This window comes from Kogia breviceps, chromosome 5 (genome assembly GCF_026419965.1).
Source record: "Kogia breviceps isolate mKogBre1 chromosome 5, mKogBre1 haplotype 1, whole genome shotgun sequence".
In the NCBI taxonomy this organism is placed as follows: Eukaryota; Metazoa; Chordata; class Mammalia; order Artiodactyla; family Physeteridae; genus Kogia; species Kogia breviceps.
In genome coordinates this window covers 139,483,082-139,500,596 of record NC_081314.1, presented here as the reverse complement: position 1 = coordinate 139,500,596, position 17,515 = coordinate 139,483,082, and the positions used below count along the sequence as shown (strand labels likewise).

At 48.0% G+C, this 17,515-nt stretch overlaps 1 protein-coding gene across 3 annotated transcripts in view; it reads right to left on the bottom strand.

Moving 5' to 3' along the window:
- Positions 1-291: 291 nt before the first annotated feature.
- CLIC6 (chloride intracellular channel 6) overlaps positions 292-17,515 on the bottom strand; it is a 44,312-nt gene continuing 27,088 nt past the window's right edge. For 2 of the 3 annotated variants that reach the window (XM_067035377.1, XM_067035379.1), the window contains exons 2-6: positions 9,588-9,697; positions 8,649-8,774; positions 7,939-8,045; positions 7,198-7,379; positions 292-2,453 (exon numbers count right to left, since the gene is read on the bottom strand). In XM_067035377.1, coding sequence (XP_066891478.1) covers positions 2,292-2,453; positions 7,198-7,379; positions 7,939-8,045; positions 8,649-8,774; positions 9,588-9,697 — 687 coding nt within the window. In that variant the 3' untranslated portion in view covers positions 292-2,291. Of the gene's footprint in view, positions 2,454-7,197; positions 7,380-7,938; positions 8,046-8,648; positions 8,775-9,587; positions 9,698-10,070; positions 10,269-17,515 lie in introns of those variants that run through there. The other variant, XM_067035378.1, reaches the window with a different exon arrangement.

The window sequence follows — 17,515 nt, the reverse complement described above, 5'->3', positions numbered from 1 at the left end:
AAAGTTCCTGTAAGTATTAACTCCTATCCCATCCTACCTTTTGAAAAGAGAATTATAGTATAGGACTATCCCTAGGGTGATGTGGATCAGGGTCATTTTAGTGATGTGTCCTGGGGCAAATCATATCCCGCAACTTACTCCACACCTTTTCCCATCAAGCAAGGGATCAGGTGAAACGATAGACACACACACACACACACACACACACACACACACACACACACACACACACACGATTATCTCAGTGGAGAATGCAAAGTAAAAAAAAAGAAAAATCAAAGATATTGGTTCCATGTAAACATTTTTATAATCCATTTAATTTTTAAGGCATCACTGAGTTTATGTAGATTACTTTAACCTCTAAAAATACAAAGTTTGCACGAGTAACATCAGGTAGTCAATTTATTTACTAAGTTTAAATGTAACACGGTAAAACTCATCTTAAAAACCTGACTCCTAAACAGATGTGAAACAGGAATCACGGCGGCACATGCTAGACACAACCTCCAAAAATGGCTAACGAAGCAAGTGGAGGGCTGGGGTCAGCCGCCCCCGGTAAAACCGTAGCATCCAGCAAGAGGAGAGAGAAAGTGGCCACCGTCTCAAGGACTTTGTTTCTCTTACTAGACATCTTTCACTAAATCCCAGAATGGTTACTGTTAATGCATTTTCCTCTCTTCCAAATGAATCGCCCGGTGAGCAGGTGTATATATTTTTTTTCTAACGAGCGTTTAACATCAACCACGTGCTGTCACCAACTGGACAAGCAGGTCTTCTGGAAGGTGTGTACAAATGTCAAAGGGACACAGCCTGGCAGATAACACTCAAACCCAGTGAATCTTGATGAGTATGGAAACAGCCTCCCATTCTATCTTCCAAGGCTTGATTAGGAGCCCGGCCCCAGCCCACAGGGAGCTGCGCCTGAGGGGCTGGGTCACGGACGGGGCAGGGAAAGTCACAGATGAACCAGAAACTCTTCTGACTCAGGAGTTTCCACTTCCTCCCCAGCATGACTGTTTGCCAGAACTGCTCAAGAGGAGTCACCATGAATCTAATCTCTCTGGATTTTCCTTGCTTGACCTCGAAATGACACTAGAGAGAACAGAGAAGCAACAAGATCCGGGCTAGCCCTACACGGCATCGTGGCCGAAGAGGGACAGTGTTATGTCTTGGAGAGCACGGCCATCAGAAGGGATCAGGTGTGCTCGGTCCACATGTCAACACAGGGCAGGGAGATTCTGCCACACACAGCTGATGTCAAGAGTCCTCCTGAAAGCGTGCTCTCTGTGAGAGGCGGGGAGCAAGAGAAGGACCCCGAAAGAGAGCTGGGAAGGGAAACAGACAGACACCCTCCTCCATCCCCTCCCTGGAACCAGGGGCAGTGGCATCCTGGAGGCAGGAACAAGGCAGGTGGGGACCCTCCATGGCTTCCGGTCCCCGCTTGTCCCTGCAGGTCCCTGTGGGTCTGTGACCCTACAGTTCTCCATCCCTGTGAAGCTTGGCCACAAGCGCCCTCTTGAGCTCTGCATTGCTGAATCTGTTGTTTTAGATCCTCTATGGCTGGCCATCAAGGCATTACCAAGGGGTCCCCTCACCAGTCCTTGAAAATAAACTAACGCAATACCACGGAGGCATGAAATTATGTGCGGTGTGAATGTGTGTGTGAGAAAGAGAGAGTCTGAGGATTTGGAAGATGTTCACCGATAAGTTCTCAGTAGTTTTCTAAGTGTAGTGAAAGTTTAGGTGATTCTTTTCTTTCTTTATACCCTCTGACATTGTTTTAAAATATTAAAATAAGCGTGTAATTTGTAATGACAAAAACAGAATTTTCGTTCTGAAAAAAGATTAAACTACTATTTTAGAGCAGAAAAGAATAGGCTATGCATGATTAAAAACTATCAGAGACAGATACAATTTTTTAAATAAAGGCAGAATTGAACCGAACCTTATTTGCTTTGAAACTTAAACTGCAAAACACATGCCCTAAATATTGTGGATTACAGATATTTAGGGCATGTGTTGCAGGTCCCAGAATGTTACAGACATAAATGAATATAAACTGGATAATTGGTGTGTATAACAACAGATACTGGTATTATTCAGATACACGAGTTGACAAATTACAAGACTACGTATCATTTGGTGTCGAGTGGATCACGCTATGGCCTGTGCACTGTTAAAATATGGGCATTATTTTGCGAAGGATGGTTATTGGGAGGGAAACACAAAGGACACACTCTTTTCATAGTCTAGCTCATAACGACTGAGACGAGACAGAAAACACCCCGACTTCACTTCATTCTTTTTGCAACATCCGAATATGCGTGTTCTATCTCCTGGTCGGCTGGACACGTGTTTGTGAACTCATCCCTAGCATACGCATTGTTCAAGTATCTCCAGATGCCAGCCATTTCAGAAGGAAATTCAAAATCTCTGTATCTCTTGGCCACGATCTGAAAACGAAGAGGAAATAGTCAGAAAGGGACAACCCACTAACAAAGGCAGTTAGATCAGACAATCCATTCTTTTGAGGCGTGTAATATATTCTCCTCCTCAAGTTCCCATGTCGTCCTCTAGCCGTTCGGGCTGCTCTGAGGTGCATTTTGAGTTTGCACGGGGCATACCGAGTGTGGAACAACAGAAATGTATTCTCCCACAGTCCTGGAGGCCAGAAGTCCAAGATCAAGGTGTCAGGAGAGCCGGGTTCCCTCGGAAGGCTCTGGGGAAGGACCTGTTCCAGGTCCCTCCCCCAGCTTCTGGCTTGTGGGAGCACAGCTCCAGTCTTCACCTGGCGTTTTCCCTGTGCTGGTGTGTCTGTGTCCAAATTCCCTTTTATAAGGACACCAGTCATGTTGGCTTAGGGGGCCCGCCCTACTCATCCTAACTGATCACATCTGCAAAGACCCTATTTCCAAATGAGGTCACGTTCTGAGGTACTGGGAGTTAGGACTTGAACATATAAATTTGGGGGGGACACGATTCATCCCATAACAAGGACCCAGGGCTACAACGGCCCGTTCTGCTTTGTTCCTTTCCATTGTATTGGCTCCTGGGACGTTTGGATGGCGTGAGCGTGGAATGTATCACCAATTAGAAGATCTTCGGGACTTACTTCTCAGATTCTGGAGGCCAGGAGCTATTGATGCAGCAAAACAAGACCACAGAACTTTCAGAGAGCCTCCTAAATTAACCTCTTTTGCTTGAATTCAAACTTACTGACGTTAATGTCAAGAATTCTGCTTTCCTTCTGTTTGCATTTGCCTGGTTTAGCTTTGCCCCTCTTTTTATTTTAGCGTTTCTGAGTAAGTTTGTTATCTATATGCCTTTCATAGACATACGCTTGTATTTGTATTATATCTTATGAATGTAATACTTTGTTTTCCAACTTTCTGTGAATATTTTTGTGTTCACGTGTGTGTGTGTGTGTGTGTGTGTTTCCTTTGCTGGTGGTTTAGAAGGTTTACGGTCTGTTTTAACTCTTCCAGTGGTTTCTTATATAACTTTAAATATTAAGAATTCTTTATTTCTTGATTTATCAACTTCAGATGATCTCTACCTACTCCTGATAATGACAAATGAGGAAATTAGTATACCTACACTTCTTTTCTTTTCTGCTCCCTTATCCTCCTTCCTATGGTGTAAAACATCCAAGTTTACTATATTCTGTTTCTTTCCAGTAGCTAAAATTCCCACTGCTGTTTAGGCTTCGTTCTGGTTTCAGATTTAAATAGGTTCTAAGTTTATCACCAATCCTTCTACACCACACATCTTCTCTGTTCTTGGATTCTTATTTTATTATCATTTTTTCATTATTTCATCGTATAGCAATTTTATTTTTCAAAATGGCTCAGGACTGCTTATTTCATTGAGACTAGAAGTCTTGGTAAAAACAACAATTGACAAGGATATACAATTCTTACATCACACATCCTTTCTTTTAATCCTTTAACTATTAAACCACTGTTTTCTGGGTTTTAATGTGGTCCTAGAGACTTATGAGCTAGTCTGAATTCCCTCCTTGTGTAGGTGGCTTTATCTTTTATTACTATTATTACTATTTTTATTATTATTATTATTATCAGCACCATCTAGACACCCAAAGGGTTCTTTTTTATCCTCAAAGTTCAGTAATTTGCCAAATATGTGATAGTGTGTTGATTGTTCTGAGCAATATTTTTCTAATCATGACATGTTAAACTAAAGGTTCAGGTCATCCTTTAGTTCAAAACAATTTACCTTCGAGCCTTCTTTTTCTGTTTCCTGTTCTCTTTTTTCTGATTATGGGGTCTTGCTAATTACCCTTTACCTCGTGCTTCTTTCTTCTCCATTTGATTTGGGATAATTTTCTCAGGCCCATCCTCCGACGTCTGATGAATTTCTGCAATGTCTTTTTCCACTTTTTGCTACTTCTAACATCACTTTTGTTTCTGAAATTATTTTCTTTAAGGGTGTTTTTTTAGTTCTACCAGCTTAATTCTCATCTTCCTTGTGACGTTATATTTTTTGGTATCTTGTGACTTGTCTTTGAGCGTTTTCACCAAAGTTTCTCTTTCATTTTCTTGAGGCCACAGAGAAGTATCTGCCAGAAAAATTCTTCGGTTTTCTGGAGCAATCTTTATCAGACACGTGTTTCTCATCTACCTTTTCCTTTCCTTTGTTCTTTCTTTAACCTTTCCCCCCTCCTTTTGGAGCATCTCTATCCACATGGAAATCCCACTTGGATGCTTTCTGGTTATTAACCGTCTTTTAATGGGCGGATCTATTGGACCTACCATTTGTTTAAAAACAGTGTGGCTCGCAAGGGAGTGAGGCAGGGCAGCAGGTCGACCAAAATGGATTTTACCCTCAAACACCCACTCATCAAACACTGCTCTACACTCCGTCCCAGGGACACATTAGGGTTAGGGCTAGAGTCAGGGTCAAAGTCAAGGTTAGTACCTCCTCCACTCTTGAGGCTCACAGATTAGGAAGCGGTCACCATGGCTAAAAGTGGAGCTCAGATCATTGACAGTCTCTCTTTTGACTCGTTCAGAGCTTGTTTTTCTCCCCTCAGCAGTCACAGAGCAGAATGCCACTTGTCTTCTCTCCTCCCCTTCACCTCCCCTCCCTGTTCCTCTGCATTAGAGGACGGTGGTGAACGTACAGGTGGCGCCTCCAAACAGTTCCGCCTTCAACTCCGCCTCCACAGAGATCTCAGCTCTGTAGGGATGCTCGCTGCCTCTCTCGTGGCCCACTCCATGCCCTGTCCTCAAACAAAGAAGTCTCGGCTGGGCATTTCAGGGCTGTAATATTTACTTTTAGAGACATCTGAGCCTTGCTGAAGATCTAGAGAAGCATGCCTAGGCTTTGTGACCCCTCACACTGGCTGAAGTTTCTGAGTCTTTGAGTGGGTCCTTTTCTCGTTTTATAAAAGGTGGAGATAATGCTGTAGTCCTTCATAATGTTTTTGCTGGGTTTCAGGAAGGGAATAAATGATAAATTCCTCTATTCTCTCATCTTTTTACCATAAATTCCTTTCCACTGATTCTCATTTCCTTTCAGAAGTGCTCCATCCTGGAAGATTAGTAAGCTGCTTGGTATTATGAGTGCTAACTGGCTTGGAAGATTTTGCAGTTAGGTCTTATATTGGAGCCATGGACTGCTTTATTTTGCTCTGAAGTTTACCCCCTCTACCAACATTTTAACCTATCTTTTTTTATAGGGGCTAAATAAGTGGCAATTGATGTGTGTGTGTGTGTGTGTCTGTGTGTGGTATGTATGTATGTATTTCTCTTGCCTTCCCTCTTGCTTCTGTGATGTCACACTGGTCACAGCAATGATTAGAATACCTTCAGTAAAGGGACTCAACCAAACACAACTACATCAATCACTTGCTGGAAAATGGCTCCCAAATGTCCAATTTAGAATATCCCCAGTGTAGCAGGTTTGAGGGGTTGAGATGTTTTCGCTAATTTTAAGTGTCAGAGGCCTGGCAGAGCTACGGAAACGAACATTCACTTACAGCATCGACAGTGTCTTCAAGGCTGGAATTTCAAGTTGGTACCCTCTGAGCACAACAGAGAAGACAGAAGAAAAATGACGCCAGGACTGGGATGGAGTAGGGAAGGAAGAGAAAGGCAAGGAAGTGACTTGCAGTAACCAGAGGTGGCTAGCAGCCCCCAGGACATCAATGCCACAGACTGTGTGAACCTAATTTGTAAATTTCTAAGTGCTAATTAAATGTGTTACTAGCACGCAGGGTCCTGGGCTTGTATTTCCCTGTGTCTTCTCTCCCCTCTCCCCTATCCTTATACCAAGGACCTAGCTCTGGCGCTGCTAGGATCTAAATAACAAAGATGCCTGAGGACCAAGGACATAGCAACAGTGATCATGATAATAACAAGTAACACGTGTAAGTGACACACAGGCTGGGGCACTTCTGAGAGCAGCCATAACTAAGGAGTCCAAGCGTGGGCTTGTCACAAGTCCAAGTCAACCACCTGGGAAGACAGGATGCCAAACCTGGCAGAGGTCCAGCCAAGGAGTTGCCAGCTGCTCCCCAGCTGTAGGGGGTCGGTGATAGGACCCAACCCCCTCCTGTCCCTAGACAGGGCGCGGCTTACCCTGACCGCCACCAACAATTGACTGAATTCAAATTTTTTTTTTTTCCAGGTCGGCTCAGGTTTTTTTGTTTTGTTTTATTTGTTTGTTTTGTTTTGGCCACTCAGCTTGCAGGATCTTAGTTCCCCAACCAGGGACTGAACCTGGGCCCCCGCAGTGAAAGCACCAAGTCCTAACCACTGGACAGCCAGGGAAGCCCCCGAGGTCACATTTTAATACTCGCAGACTCCATACACCATCTCCAAGCCTGGGGCATGAAACAGCAGGTATAATCAATGTATTCCCTCAAGTTGCCTTCACAGAGCTTTTCTTTAGGCTCTGGGGGTGAGACTCGAAGAGAAAAGCAGTGAGAGGATGGGGGGACGGGAGCCAGGTTCTCGGATGCTCCTTGAGAAGCTGTGAGCAACAGCCGAGAATATATCATCCACAGATCTGAAACGTGGGGCTTGCCTGCCTCAAACAGAAACAAGCTAGATTTTAAAATTCAAGAGTCCGCATTTTAGATTGTTTCGATGTCTGGCAAAAACACAAGTCAAAACAAAAGGAAACAGAGCTCCATTCATGTATTCAGCACCTGAGGTAAGAGGAAGGACAAACCTTAATAATGTGGAGCTTGGGTAAGAGGTTACAGTCGGCTAGCGTGAGTTCGTCCCCGTCCAGAAACTTCCTTCCAGAAACAGTAACTTCCTCGGTGCTATAGGCATCTATTTCATCAGGCAGAGGACTATTTAGATAGTTATCCAGCTTCTTCAGGGCCTTTAAGAGGTTCCTTTCATAAACTAAAACAGAAGGGCAGAAAATGACCTAGATGAGCCATGGGAGTTCGGGTCACCTCTCTCTAGATACCGAAGAAGGAGTCTGTCCCTTCCTTCCCGAGACACGGCCAGTGAGCATTGGAGACTTGGGAAAGAGAGAGGTGGATTTACGAGATCCGAATAAAGGATTCACTTCTCCCTGGAAAGTAATTCTGCCATCTACACAACGCTGCTACTTCTAGAACTCATTCATTTATTCAAAAATCTTTATGGAAATCACATAATGAAGTAAGCAGCAGCAGAAGCTTCATTCATACTGAGTCCCATGGTGCGGCAAGGAATCCCTGGTGGTGATTATTTTCCCCTAAAAATGTGGATTCCTGGGCTCCCCCCTCTAGAAGAAGCACTCAATCTCTTGAAACCCACGTGTCAACGTCAGAGGTACTTTTCCCTCATTTCTACGTACAGGTCCCTCCCCACTGTGAAACGAGTCAGAATTCCCAAGATCTTAGAAGAAGCCACAGCCGAGGCGGAGCGGAGGTCCAGGTAGAAAGCAGAAAAGAGGAAGATGGGAGGGACTCACTCTCGTTTTCATCCTTCTTGGTGTTTTTTATGAACGCTGAGAACTTGGCAAACACATCGTTTCCAGCAGAGTTAGACTCAGCGTGTTGGGTCCCCAGCTTAGGGTACCTTGAAAAATTCAAAATGAGAGTATCACAGATCAGCCACGCTTGAGTTAGGAGAATACGACGTGAGGGAGGGGGAGGAAGTGACTTTCTCTGAGTGGATATAAACATGAAAACTGCCCCTTGAACGTTTGCCTAATCGTTCCATCTTCAAAGTTGAGAGCAACGCCGTCCAGGGGAAAAGCACTGGACAGACTGTTCTCCCCCTGGCATGCGGGGCCCCACCTGGCCTTACTGGTCTGGTTCCCTCCCTCCTGAACTAGAGGTAATGGACTAGAAGGTTCCCTTCCAGGTCCAGCCCGCCGTGATGCTGCGTGCTAACACCCGCTCTTCACCTTCCAGCAGAAACCACCCACCCACGTGACATCGGCCTACTTCCTCCCCACTTCCTGCCGTCAACCCCTAATTGCCAAACTGCAGGTGCGGAGCAAAGAAATCCGAGCCACCTAAGCTCGGCGTTTCTAATCTCGCCGTGTTTTCTGTGGCACGTCACAGGTACAACTCGGGAAGTTAAGCGCCACGGCCAGAGAGAACCAGCACACGGAATTGTCTGTGAACGGGGAGAAGTGACAAGCACGTTGTGAACACGGGTTCCGATGAGGCCCACCTTGGGGGCGCTAACTTCTCCTCTAGGAACTCCTCGATCTTATTCACGTCCGTCTTGACCTCACCATCAAAAGTCACGAAAGGCGGGTTGGTGCCGGGGGCCAGGTTCTGCAGGTCCGCGGGTTTCCTGGGTGGGAGGGAAGGGCCACGTGGGAAGCACCAGCGTCTGGATCATTTGCAAAAGGCCGAACTGCGTCCTCCCCCGTTTAAGAGAAACCACCCTTGAGAGTTTCAAAGGCGACCGTGGGCTTACAAACCGCCCTGCCGGCGAGGAAAGTGTGGCCCTTTGCCTGGAGACGGAGGTGAAACGTTAACTCTCCCCAGTGTTATGAGCCAGGAGGGGTGCTTGGACAGGCTTTTGAGAGGTTCACAGCTGGCCGGGAACTGGGGGGGCAGGCTCTTCATGGCACACCCTCCAGCCCCACTCCTTCTGGATCACGTCTGATCCCGTTCTGTAATTACCGTGTGGTCCACACTACTCCCGCCTCAATCCAGGGGCCTGACCCAGGCTGGACGTGCCCGTGATATCGCCCGTGGGTCCTAGAAGTGTGTGTGTGTGTGTGTGTGTGTGTGTGTGTCGGTGTCTGTGTGTGCCTGCGTGTGTGTCTGTCTGTATGCCTGTGTGTGTCTGTGTGTGTCTGTGTGTGTGTGTGTGTGCTGTGTACAGGGAATTAGGTACAGTTATTTCAATACTGCAGAAACCCTGTCTTGGGGCTTCCCTGGTGGCGCAGTGGTTGAGAGTCCGCCTGCCGATGCGGGGGACGCGGGTTCGTGCCCCGGTCTGGGAGGAGCCCACGTGCCGCGGAGCAGCTGGGCCCGTGAGCCGTGGCCGCTGAGCCTGCACGTCTGGAGCCTGCGGTCCGCAAGGGGAGAGGCCACGACAGTGAGAGGCCCGCATACAGAAAAAACAAAAACAAACAAACAAAAAACCCTGTCTTACCTTTTCAAGTCCACCGTTGTCACATTAAATATAACGCCCTTCAGCCAGAGAATCATAAAGAGACGCTGAGAAAATGGGCAATTTCCAATACTCTCACCATCACAACCAGCCTACAAATGGAAAAAGAAATCCTGATTAGAGCCAGTCTCACAGTTATAAATGCCAGGCTCCGCTATGCACACACACAAAATCACGGTGAATTTTCGTTACCGGTGATGCTACTGTACATAGCCTTCTGAGGCCCCCTCCACCAGCCTCCAAGTGGGAGCTGGGGAGGGGAAGGGAGGACACACACGCACTCGCCGAGCATTTTCTGTTCTGCTTCCCACCACCTCACCACTTCCTGCCACGCTGGGCCTCTGAATAGCAGTACACAGAGGGGAAAAAGTGGCAAGAGGGGACCCCCTTTCCTACTAAAGGCAAAAAAGAAAATCTTGCTCTTTCCCTCCCTCCATCTCTCGATCCTCTTTAGAAGAAACACACCTCTCTTTCCAGGATGATTGTGCGTAAACACAGACCAGCAGGTTCTCCCACGGAGACACCATCCCCAGTATTCTCTACTATTTTCATCTCTAGAACGAAGGCTGGATTATACGAGTTCTTAGACCCCCGGACACTGTAAAATTTTTAGGTCCCCTCATCCGCTGGGGAGCATTTGTACTTAGATGGTAGATTGTTGCACGGTTGACATTGAGGGTGGAAGGACAGGAAACAGTGCCTCCCCGATGACCCAAGCAGGTCACACCCACACACACATCCCCGAGACACAGGCACAGAAAGATACTGAACAGACATCCTCCTTCCTGTGGGCTCCTGGGAGAGGAGAAAGGCAGGCGCTGGAGAAGAGAGGGGAGCCGTGGGGCTTCGTCCTCTTGGGGTAGTTCCCACACTCTTCTTTCTCTTCCCATCTTTCTCCACCCCATGCGTCTCTGGCAAGGTTACAGTGATAACAAAATGCTGCCGGAAAGACCAGGAGACCCAGCCAGACTCCGATGACAGAAACACAGCCATCTTTAATCCAGGAAGTCCATTTCTGCCACATGCAGTTCAAGGAAAGTTGAGAGGAAAGCAGTGAATCTATAACCTGAATAACAGAAGGACACAAGGCAGAAAGTGAGCTGTGGTTTGGGAACTGAAGAAAGGAAAATGATGCCTTAAGAAAACTGGACAACTTAAAGAGAACTTCAGAGGGGGTTCTCTGGCATTAGCTTCCTGAGTCACCCGGAGAGGTTGTTAATAACAAGATGTCCCTATAAAAGGAGAGTATAAGAGACCCCAGGCCCACTGTGAAAAAGACTTGATCAACCTCTTCACAAAAGACAAAATCCAAATGGCCAATAAGCACGTGGAAACACTCTTAGCGTCACTAGCCAGTAGGGCAATGCACGTTACAACCACAAATAGATTCCACTACACACCTGCCAGAATGACTAAAGTGAAAAGATCGGACAATATCAAGTGCAGACAGGAACGCAGAGCAACTGAATTCCCATCCATTGCCGGTAAGGGTGCAAATTGGTACAACTTCTCTGGAAAACTGTTCAGCAATTATCTACCCAAGATAAACATGCATTTATGCTATGACACAGCTATTCCATTCCCAACAGAAATGAGTGCTTAGGAGCACAAAAAGCATTTATATGAATGTTCTTAGCAGCTTTAGTGTAATAACCAAAACCTGAAAACAAGTCAGACACCATGAAGAATAGAATGAATAAATAAATGACAGTACATTCATATGGTAGGACACGATACCACAGTGGAAAAAATTAGCTATTACTACAAGCCACAATGGGGATGAATCTCCCATACATGATGTGGAGGGAAAGAAACCAGACTCAAACAAGTCCTGCACAATTCAATGTAGGTGAAGTTCAAACACAGGCAAACTTCTCTATGTGATGGGAGTCAGAAAAGCAGGTGCCTTTGGAAGCTAGGTAGTGTCTGGAAAGGGTGAGAGGGAGTCTTCTGGGTGGTGGAAACATTCTCTAGCTTGAGCTGTGTGGTGGCTACATGGTGGATACACTGAACTGACTCAGTCTTAGTTAAGGTTTGTTTCCTTTACTGCATGTTTTATTTCAATACAAAAAAGAAGCAGAAATATTAATTTTAAAAATACAGAGTCCTATTCAGTGGGTCTTGCATGGGGTCCGGGGATCTGAATCTTTAACACGTGTCCCCCGAGGTGACGTGATGCTCGTGGTCAGAGGCCCCAGCCCCACCTTGGACAAGAGGGAAGGCTGGCCCCGTCTTGTGATCAATGCATAGGACAGAAAGGTTCAAATCCCCCAGTTGGATGATCTGTTGATAAGAAGACTTATCAAGACCTCCTAGTTGATAAATACAGCTGCATAAGTGTAAAGATAAAGGGTGACCCCAATACACCTGAAGAGGCACCAACAGATTCAGATAAGTGACTTCAGAGACCCCTACCTAAGCTCTGGGTACTTGCTTCACCCCCTCCAACCCCTCCAGCTCTCCCTTCCCCACTAGTAGAGGGAAGGGCTGAGAATTCCCCCAGCTGGAGTCTGAAGCTGCTGGAGCTTGAGGGGTGGGGGAGGTGCATAGCTTGGACCCAAGCACCCAAGCAGTCATAACAACTGCCCTGCAGACGACCCCCTGGCCGCCTGCTCCCACAGCCTTATGGCCATTTTGAAGGCTGCCCCGTCTCCTCCTGTCTCCGTCCTGGAAAAAGAAACAGCGCAGAGCTGAGTTACAGAAAACTCCCAGCGGCTTGCTGCTGGGGATCCCTCCTAGATCACGGTGCTTTCTTAACCACTGTAGGTTTGGGCAGAGTCACGCCAAAAAAGGAGGCGAAGGGGGGATGAAAGCGCTGGGACACAAAGGCACATATTTTGGCCAGTCCTGACTTGCTCTGCAGCTTTTAAACCTCTTATTTTTACAGTAGTTACACTAAGCTCAGCAAAGTCTGAGATAAGTTCTTCAGAGTGGGGCAATTGTTTTTCTCCTTCTCCCTTGCGTCTCTGCCCTTGGCAACCCTGTAATAACTCATTGCTTGAATGCAGCAAGATCCCCGCAGAGTCCAGGCGTTTCTTCACCGGGCTTCTTGGTGAAACTCACCTCGACCACGAACCCTGTGCCTGGGGCAGCAGCATCTGGAGAATAATTCCTCTGCACGGCTCTCTCTGCCTCACTCTGTCTCTTTCATTGTCTCAAACTCAAGCCAGTGTTTTCCCTTGAAATTGCTCTCACCTTTTCCTGAATCCTGGCAGCTATTTCTTTAGGAGAAATAAAAAGGGGGTAGGAGCAATTCATATTTTAAAATATACCAATGTGGCCTGTGTCATCCACTCCATCAAGACTTAGTCTTCTTAACAGGCTCCTTCCCAGAACTGCAACTGGCACTTAACATGGGTGCCAGGAAGGTGGGACAACGGTCTGCACGGCCATAGCCCCCACGGCCCAGAAGATCGTGATGAAAGCCGTGGTTGTACATTTCTCCCCGTGTGGCCTTCAAACAGAGTTGTTCCAAGCCAGCACAGCTGCTGGACTGAAGGCTGTTATGCAATTTAGAAGAATTAGCCAGCCGCCACGACTGCCCATAAAACAGGATTTACATATCCAGTGTTGCCTCATCTTAAATTGCTCTAAAATAAATTTTTTTTTTCTGTCTCAGTCTGTTGTACGTGTGGGGGTTACGGGAACATGGTGGGAGTGACTAGGACGCCTCGCTGCCTGATTTTATTACTTTAATGTGCTTCAGTGCTGGGATGTGCCAGCAAAAGTAAAGGCAAAGATACACCGTCTCCACTGCCCATTATTGGGCAACAATGCGAGAGTATGGCCCCGGTCAGAGTCACTACCAGACAAGCTGATGGGGGTAAACACATAGACATGATGTCCCGTTGCCATAATCGGGGACGTTTTATCGCATGCAGTTTCATCTTCTGATGCTGGCAATTCTCTCGGGTTAATTACACTCTGGGCTAAGACTTCTCGGCGGAGTTCTCAGCCTACAGGGAAATTTTGTATGTACACATTTCTGATTAAAATCAAATTAGGCAGTTTAAGAGATCAGAGTGTCTTTTGTTTCCGGTGAAGCCCCAGGCACTTGGATGACCCGGGTTTGGAGGTCTGCCTTTCAAATGCAACTTTGTTGAGCGCCTACGACAAGGACAACGGTCATTCTCAAAAGAAAAACATTGGCGCCTCTGACACGTTCTGGGAAAGTTCTGAGAAATTCCGTTCGCCACTGGGCCCAGCAGCAGCGTTCAAGAACGTTGGTAATTCTGCTGGGTCCCCCCCCCCAACCACAGCCTGAGGTGTAAAGGTCCAAATGTCACTACAAAGGTCAGCAGATCCTCTGCAGATCAGAGCCTCTCCCACCTACTCTTTGCGCGCTTACTCCATTTAGAATCTGTGGGGAGCATTTTTTAAAATTTCCTCTCAGTGCTTTTGGCTTCTGCCAAACGACCTTTCCAGGGCTGGTCTGGACTTACACGGAAGGGGACCACCCACCACACCTTCCGCTAAAATGACTCCCACTCACCACTCCCTTTGAGGGACCCGCCCACCCCCCCACCAGACCTGACCAAGGGGTGATGACTCCCTCAAGACATTCCTGGTGGCTCCCTAGCACCCCTCCCTGACCTTCCCACCAGAACAGGTCATGCACCCACCACCTGGTTCCCCACCTTCTGGTCCCCACCTTTTCTCTAGAAAATTCCATGAGGGCCTAAATGGTAAACACATTCTGAAAAGGAAGCATTTGTCCCTACTCTATGTAAATGTCATGGAAAAGTGACTTGGGGGGTGGAGGGAAGATAAAGGAAGAGGGAATAAATTGGAAATATTCTAATTGTCCCCTTTCTGAGAACTGGCTTTCAACCAAGGAGGTAGGATGTCCATCCTGTGTGCGGGGGAGTGTCTCTGTCCCTGCAGAAAAGCAGGAGGGATCTGGGGGCAAATAGCTAATTTGCTTGGCTCCATCCCAGGGACCCAGAGAAAACTGGTGAGTAATGATGGGCCATGTGTTTCCAACGTTCTGGAGGGACTTGAGGCTGAATAAAATCAGTAGCTGATCTGAGGAGGCCAGAAGCAGAAGACAGTTTGACGTGGGAGGCCACGGGCAGCCACCAGAATCAGTCCTCCCCCAGGAAAGAACAACGCGGTCCAAAGGGCCGGCCAGAACGCTCCTCTGTTGGCAGCTGGTCCAGCTGAAGGCCGGGCACAGCACAGCCAGAGAGAAACAGCTGCAGCCAACCAGGTGGGAGCCGACTCTGCCCTCCAAGCCCCACCTACAAATTTCCCTGAATTCCTCCCGGGTCCTCTGCCGAAAGCACGACAGCCTCGTGTGCTTTGGGGCCTGGCGATCGAGGCTGCCCAGCACGGCCAAGAACAAAGATCCGGCCTCCAAGGCGGGCAGTCAGCCCTCCCGGTCCACAGATGCTGTCCTTCCCATGCACACGCCTCCTTACAGATGACGTCAGGGTTGCATGATCACCTCTCGTGGAATGTGTGTGCTCTAAACTCAACCCCAGGAGGACGGGAGGGGGACCACCGTGAGCTCGGGGCACTGGAGTAGCTAGTGCTTGTAAAGAGAAATGTGGGTGCAGTGTCTGCACACGCACCCCCCAGCCTGCGCCCACCATGTCCGCCTGCCATTTGGCGCAGGTCAGGACCAGGGAAACTGTCCCAACCCAGCGACAAGGCCTGTGGGACAGGTGGGGGACACTCCTCCTGGGTCTTTTCTTTTTTTCTTTTTTTTTTAAAGAATAATTCTTTATTTATTTTATTTATTTTTGGCTGTGTGGGGTCTTCGTTTCTGTGTGAGGGCTTTCTCTAGCTGCGGCGAGCGGGGGCCTCTCTTCATCGCGGTGCGCGGGCCTCTCACTATCGCGGCCTCTCTTGTTGCAGAGCGCAGGCTCCAGACGCGCAGGCTCAGTAGTTGTGGCTCACGGGCCCAGATGCTCCGCGGCACGTGGGATCTTCCCAGACCGGGGCTCGAACCCGTGTCCTCTGCCCTGGCAGGCGGACTCTCAACCACTGCGCCACCAGGGAAGCCCCTGGGTCTTTTCCGGCTCCCATGTGGCAGCAGGCAGGAGAGCCAGGATGTCCCTAACCCTCGACACGGCTCTGGAGTCCAGGACCCATCTTCCTTCATCCGGGCGGCTCCTGCCGGCCCTGGCGGAGTTCCTGGCACACAGTAAACACTCCAGGCATGACTAAGGCCCTGAATCCCGTTGCTGGTTGCTGCCCTGCACCTGGAGCCTGGTCCACTTCAGAAAGTGCCTCCCTGGGCCTCTCTCCTCTTTCTTTGCCGGGCCACTGTCCATGAACTTTTCGCTTTTAGAAGCTCACAACTTCTCACTACTAAGAGATCACCCAAGGAGAGTGCCATGCAACTGGAGGGAAAAGAAGAGAAGGTGGGCAGGAGGGAGGGGGAGGGGAGGGGAGGGGGATGGTGAAGGAGAGGAGAAGAGAGAGGGAGGGGGGGATGGTTGAGAGAGCCCAGAGGGCCCGAGTCATGGGCAGCAAAGTCTCCCCCAAGCCTCTTGGCCTAGCGGTTTGACTTAAAATGCAGTATTTAAATCAATCAGAGACTTCCTGACTTCGGGTCATCTGTAAGTTGAAAAAAACGTATAATTCTTTCCATGTGCCAGGCACATTGAAGTTTCCATTTTGAGCAACAGGAGGTCTCTTGGAGACAGCATGGTCCAGGGGACTCGGTATGGGGCCAGGGAGAGCCAGTGGGATCTTGGGCCCCACTACTTACTAATCGAGTGGCCTCGGGCAATTCATTTGTTCTCCCTGACCCTCAGTTGCTCCATTTAAAAAATAGGGCTGGGCTTCCCTGGTGGCGCAGTGGTTGAGAGTCTGTCTGCCGATGCAGGGGACACGGGTTCGTGCCCCGGTCCGGGAAGATCCCACATGCCGTGGAGCGGCTGGGCCCGTGAGCCATGGCCACTGAGCCTGCGCGTCCGGAGCCTGTGCTCCGCAACGGGAGAGGCCACAACAGTGAGAGACCCTCATGCTGAAAAAAAAAAAAAAAAAAAAAGGCACAAAAAAAAAAAAAATAGGGCTAAAAATCCCTAGGCCTCGCAAGATCTCTGTGTGATACACTTGAGTCTCCTGGGCAGCCAATAAAGGCGGCTATTTCAACATCATCATTACTCTTCCAAATCTGAGAGCCCCAGAACAGACAATTATGGAACTTAGGGTACTTTTTAACAAGGCTCAATTAGTGTGATTTTCATGCCAAACCGCATAGGCCTTAAAGAAGCACTGATTTTTTTTTCCCCCCCAAACCTAACACCTCCTGTATCTATGCCAAGTGAAAATTAACAACTGAAGTCTTTTTCTTAATTGCAAAAGCAAACAGATCTTTAGCCAGGAGGCAAAATAGCAGGGCCCTGGCCTGGCATTCACGTCTGGGAGTTACACCAACCTCTTGGGGAGAAGTCCAGAGGAAAAAGCATCAGGAGAACTGGGTGCACCTGACCCATGGCAGGGCTGACAAGCCCAGGGAAACTGCTTACTTTTCAAGAAATGACACCAAAGCCCTCTGTCTTTTGTCCGTGAATCACCTGGGGGAGAGTGGGTTCCTTGTAATGAGAGAAGAAAGCAACCACTCTTCCATCAGGACTTGGCGTTCAACACGCTGGAACTGCAGATCCACGTGGAGAAAGTCTATGCTAACTAACTGGAGGAGAAACAAGCCATCCCACCTCTTCCTTGTCCAATAAGAATGTTTTTGAAGAAAACGTGCTCCCAGATCAGCAACTTTGAAGGTGATTTTTAAAAACTAACACCTCTTGAAGACCACTCCGATTTCAAGTATCCTTCCAAACTATTTACGGACGTGATCAGATTCAATCCTCTCAAACTCCTGTAAGATGTCCTATTTCAACCTCCATTTTATAGGTGAGGAAACTGAGGCACAGAGAGACTAATACATAACCTGCTCA